Genomic DNA, 6,000 nt, shown 5'->3' on the forward strand with positions numbered 1-6,000 from the left:
AAAGAATTTTTATGTTATTTTACAATCAATCAAAAAAGTGACTCCTGATCCTTTCCAATTTTTCTTCTAACTTTCCTAGTAATTAATCTCTGTAATAGTTCTTGCTATATTATTTTTATAACTGTATTTAAAGATCTTTATTAGAAAAGTAATTTATGTTTATTGTTTAAAAAACATATAAAAGTATCTAAGCAGCGTAAAAAGTTAGTCTCTTACTTCTTCCCTGTCCTTACTCCCCGTGCTAGCCATTGTTTGTGATTTGATTATATACTTCCAGATATTTTATATGCATATACAACTATTTACAGATATGTTCATTTGTGTATGTTTGTGTACATACACACTGGCTGGTAGTCTAGAGGAATGAGTGAGATGTAGATTCTCTGGTCAGTTCTCCACCATTTTTCTTTTTTTTAACAAATGAGCTTATTTTCGAAGATTTGGTGAGCAGATGATTTTAAACTACATCTTCTGCCAGAAGCCAGGAGGCATTCTGTTGCCATTGAGAGGGAATTCATGTTCTGTGGGAGTCCTGCGGCAGCATGCCAAACCTACACTGTATGGCAGAGGGAGAGTCAATAAAAGCCACTGAGAGGTTAATCCTAAACTGAGTCCTACAGAGGGGTGAGAAGAAGGTATCTCAGGATAGAAGGAGCAGTATGTAGAAAGTCAGGGAATAATAGAGAATGGGGGTTCACAGAACTGCAGGTAGTTTATCACACTTGACGGTGGGAAATGGCAAGTGATGAAACTGGAGGAATGGTGGTCACACTAATCACATAAGAAATGAAAATTAATGAAAGCTGAAATAATGAATGATGACAGGTATAGAAAGAAGGATATGGAAACCAGACTTACCACAGGGGTAGATGCTAGAGGATTTGGCATCTAATTGGGTGAAGAAGAGAGAGGAGACGATGGTGAATCCCAGTGATTTGAGAAACTAGGTGCAAAGCCATGCTCTTCCCAAAGGCGGGGGCACAGGAGGAGGAACAGCTTTACGCATGTTTGGTTTGAGCTGAATGTGGGAGAAATGAAGAAGCCCAGTATTCAGTTGGAAATACAGGTAGTTGAAGTCAAGGGTGTAATTGAGGTTATTCAATTAAAGTGTATAGAATTAGAAGAGAAGTAAACAGTGGATGGCACCCAGAAAATGGCCAATATATGAGGGACTGACAAAGAAAGATGATGGGCACTGAGAGGAGAAGTCAGAAAGGGAAGAGGAAGGCTGTCATGGAAATCCAAAGGAGAGAGGCTCACAGACTTGAGAGTGGTCAAATGCTGCAGAGATAAAGAGTTCCATAGGGTTGCGAGGAATTTACAGTTGACTTATGTTATATTTTAAAATTCAACTCCTCACTCACGGAAGCCTTTCCTTCTAATGAGTACAGACATTTTATATAAAAATTACGGAGGCTGTCATAATGGGTGTTAGAGGGCCTGAGAGCTTAGTTTTACCTTAGGGTCTACCAGAAGTCTCCATGAACCCTTAAGAAAATCCTTTCACCATGTAGCATTACCTAGTTCATCTATGAGACCGAGGTAACAGTACATATAGAGAACAAAACTCTTTTTGTGAATGGCTTTTAATTGCAGTATTAGTTAACTTTATTTTAGCACTTTTTTATATATCACTTGTGCTATATAAATTTAACTCATTAAATCCTCACAATAGCCCTATGAAGTGGGCATTATAATATTACCATTTTACAGCTGAAAAGATTGAGGTTAGTAACTTGCCCATGGTCATCCTGCTGAATGGGGCTGGAGTAGGACTCTATTCTAGAGCCTTTGCTCTCATCCTTCACAGAGACGTGGCTATGGTTAGAAAACTGCTCCCACACTCTCCCCACTTTGTTTTCTTTGGTATGCTGATTTATTTAGGTGCTAAGTTGTTGAAAGACTGAATTAAAATTCTAAATAATATTAAAAAAAATAGAGAAGCAGACATAATGAGGCAGAATAAGGATGCAGGAAGAGGTTAACAGGGAATATAATCAAACTCTGATAATTTAGATAGAAACAAGTAGTTCTGTGCCGTGACAGATATAGAATTTTGGTACAAGAGAAATTCACATTCTGAGATTTACAATGAATGTAAATCCTGATGATAAGGAATAGAAAGAGATACGGGGATCACCAAAAATTTTGATAATTCGATGTGACTGAACAAAAGTGGCAGAGAAGGGCTTCCCTGGTGGCGCAGTGGTTGAGAGTCCGCCTGCCGATGTGGGGGACACGGGTTCGTTCCCCGGTCCGGGAAGATCCCACATGCCGCGGAGCGGCTGGGCCCGTGAGCCATGGCCGCTGAGCCTGCGCGGCCGGAGCCTGTGCTCCGCAACGGGAGAGGCCACAACAGTGATAGGCCCGCGTACCACATAAAAAAAAAAAAAAGTGGCAGAGAAGAGAGAAGAAATAGAATGAAAAGCAGAGTTTGCATATTTGCAAAGGATAGAAATCATGGAACAGTCTCTTCAAGGCAAGCCTAAACTTAATTACCTTTTAAGTAAAACAGAATGCATTTAATTATAGTGTGCTGCTTTGCAGACTGGTGGGCATATTTAACAAAACTGTAAGAAGTCTTCTTTGTTATTGTCAGAGGTGTGTAAGAAGAGAGGAAAGCCACTGGGAGGACTTTTTTGAAAAAAAAAAAAAAAAGGCATTAGGATTTCAGGGAGCAATAATACCATGCCTATGCTATGGTCCTACTGACCTAATGGGGTGGAGAGGGGATAGAGAGAGAAGATTAGTAACATATCTGGGGATCTAGTAAAAATATCCCAGTGACTTCATCCAAACATTTGTGTAAACATCACCTCATCAGTCCCAGAGAGTTCCACAGGAAACAAATCTAAATGCTCTTCTGCTGTTCTAAACATAGCCAGTCAGCCAGCATATGTCTTGTCTGTAAATATCCTGTCTTACTTGGAAGTCTTTATTTTAATATTTCCCTCTTAAACCAAGGGTTGCCAAGTGCATGCCATCTTTGCTCAGGATCTCTCTCTGCTTTAAGGACCTGCAGGTTTTCTATACAGTAGTTTTTAAACCAAAATAAACAACCCGCCCCATCTCTCATAATTATGCAATAAGAAAATGTACTAATTGCTGAAAGCTTGCCAGGGTCAAGTTACTAAATATTGCCCTAAGTACTATGAACAAATGGAATAGTTAGCTAATGATTTTTCTTTGACATGTTGCACTAGAATTTGTAAAAAGAATTTATTTGCCTTATGTAAAAGGTTTTTTTCCAAATAACTCAATATAGGCAAAAAATTAAATCATGGTTCAGTAGAAAGTTTCCCAATATGCTATTTAATGGACTAAATGTACGGCAGTGAAGCAGCTGATAACATGAGTAGCTAGACCTATATTGTAGGTGTACATTTTTGTTGAAATTCTAAACTCCTTTAGCCTGATTTCTTTAAGCCCTTCAGGAATATCATCCTAGTTTCCTCAGTAATCTGGGCTGCCGGGCAATTTAAAGTTAAATATCCTATTTCTTGCTATCATTTTTTGATATTTTCTATTGCTATTATCATGCATAGCAAGTTATTCTTATGAGTTTCTCAATGGCTGTAAGTACATATTGACAATAATCATAACAGTTGGATCCTTCCATAGATATTCAGCACTTAGGCACTAACCAAACCTGACATCTGATAAACTTATTTCTGTGGGGGAGATATTTTACAACACTATCTGACTATTTGTGTGGTTTGAAATATACTAGAATGATGTTTGAACAATGAAGAGGAACATGGGGTGATGCCCAAGAACCTGTGAGCCTGTAGCTCGGGCTTCTTGTTCTTCAGCAGTGGGGGAGTGTCTGAAAATGAAATAAACACCTAAGAAGACAGAGCAAGGACAGTGATTCACATGCTTCTTTAATAAAATAGGCTTTGTAGTTCAGGCTTGGAACTTGGTCATAGGTAGATCCGTTAAATTCCATCAGGGAGGAATAGATGCAATGGTGCTTCCCTTAGACCTTTGAAATTATTTAAAATTTCCCCATATTAAATAAATCCAGCCTGGGTGTAGGTCAGGGCCAAGCACAGAAGCTTGGCAGCCCGGCAGGCCTCACCCGCACATTTGGATGCTCTTGTGCTGGAAGTAGGAGGAGGAGAAAGGGAAGGACCTGCATCTACTGACTGGAATGTTTCTGATTAGTAAAACGTGATGCTGTATGAAAGGACAGTAATATTTCCGACTGTAAATTTTTCATCCATGTAGTAACACCCAGAGATTGGAAAGCATTGTTAAAAAGCAAATAATTCCCACAATATACATTTGCATATTTATCTTGTTGACTCCTTAGAATTTTGCGGAATGTTTCAGAAACCCTGCAATTAGGTTTCAACAAGAATTCTTATACTTTTCTAAGTAAGAAGGTCAGCTTCTAAGTAGAGAAAGACAAAATAATATGAGCACAATTGTGAAGAAGGTCAAACTACCCTCTGGCTGCCCATCTTTCTATTGCCAGGCCCACCTCACAAACATGTGTGTCTGGAGTCAGTGCCTCTCAAGGACTCCTGCAGGGCACACTGCCCACCACCTTCCTGTCACACAGCACGGCAGCTCCACTCTCCCCTCAGGGAGGTGAACATGAGGACACAGACTAGAGCCAGACAGTTTAGGTTCAAATTCTAGTTGTGTGACCTTGGGAAAATTGTTAAACTCCTCTGTCCTCAATTTCCTCATCTGTTAAATGGAGATAGTGCCAGTACTGACTTAACAGGAGAATGAGTTAATATATGCATTTCGCTTAGAACAGTGCCTGGTACGTAGTAAGTACTCTGTAAGTATTAATAACAATTATTATTATTATATTTCATATCAGTGCTTATCACCACCCGACATAAATTTAGTTTTGCACTAGTTTATTGTCTGTCTCTCCCCATTAGAATGTAAACCCCAAATAGCAACAAATGTGTTTTGTTCACTGCTGTATCATCAATACCTAGGACACAGCCTGGTGTGCAGTAGGCATGCAATAGATATTAGCTTAATAAATGATTAAATTACTTTATCTAAAGAAATACATCTTTAAAGGTAGGTGTTTTAGCTGATGTGGCAAGATGAAAGGGTAAGCACTTCACACAAAAAGGGCTGCCCTAGGGCCACTTAATTCCTGTCACAAAGACCATGACCTGTTTCACCTGTTATGGCAGAGTTAATCACCTCTGTGCTCTCATCACTTTATGTATTCCTTTCTTATATACGCACACATGACCTTCCCTGGTACTATTTCTGCTTTCCTACTACACTGCAGTAGCGTCAAGGACAGGGAACATGTCTTGGACTTTTGTGTTCCCTTAGTGGTCATCATAAATATTTGCTGAACCAATGGGTAAGGCTGGTGTTGTTCTAATTCTCATACAGCCTGGAGAGTACAGATAAAGGAAACCAAACAGATGCTAGAATAACTTTTGTATTTTTTTTCACAGATGAACATGGTCATAGGATTTGTTTGAATTCAGATGACGTTATGTCAACTGCTTTACTGGAAACCAAGAACCAAGAAGGGTTAAACTATGTGGTACTGGCTACGGAATGCAGACAAGGTGAAGCAAATTCTGAGGGTCCTCTAAGCTCCAAGGCATCTGAATCTTGTGGTCTGAGGAAAGAAGAGAAGGAATCACATGCAGACAAAGACATCTGCCAAGAAAAACAAGTGGCTTACTGCCCTCCTGGCAAGCCTGAGGGCCTGAACTATGCCTGTCTCACTCACAGTGGATGTAGAGATGGGTCTGATTAATAGCTCTGTTTGGGAAATGCAGAGTTGAGAGGAACACTCCTCCCATTAAGTAGTCGCTGAAAGAAAGCCTAGTAGAATGATACATGTTGTGGGTGGTGGTCTATGACTCTGAATGAACACAGGGAAGTTCCTGAGTTCTCATCTTGGCCCCAAGAGCCATTTGGTTTTAGTTGTGACAATCCCATACCAACTGTCTAACCTTCAGCAGAATTCTGAGGTGAACCTTTGAGCATTTGGGAAAGCTT

The 6,000-nt window shown here is 39.7% G+C and overlaps 1 protein-coding gene across 1 annotated transcript in view; it reads left to right on the forward strand.

The window, feature by feature from the left end:
- Positions 1–5,784, forward strand: part of ROS1 (ROS proto-oncogene 1, receptor tyrosine kinase) — a 112,188-nt gene extending 106,404 nt beyond the window's left edge. Inside the window, 1 exon segment of the mRNA XM_027079691.1 lies at positions 5,445–5,784. Coding sequence (XP_026935492.1) covers positions 5,445–5,755 — 311 coding nt within the window. The 3' untranslated portion in view covers positions 5,756–5,784.
- Positions 5,785–6,000: the final 216 nt, after the last annotated feature.

This window comes from Aethalodelphis obliquidens, unplaced genomic scaffold (genome assembly GCF_003676395.1).
Source record: "Aethalodelphis obliquidens isolate GAN/ISIS:26980383/991018 unplaced genomic scaffold, ASM367639v1 scaffold3, whole genome shotgun sequence".
Classification (NCBI taxonomy): Eukaryota; Metazoa; Chordata; class Mammalia; order Artiodactyla; family Delphinidae; genus Aethalodelphis; species Aethalodelphis obliquidens.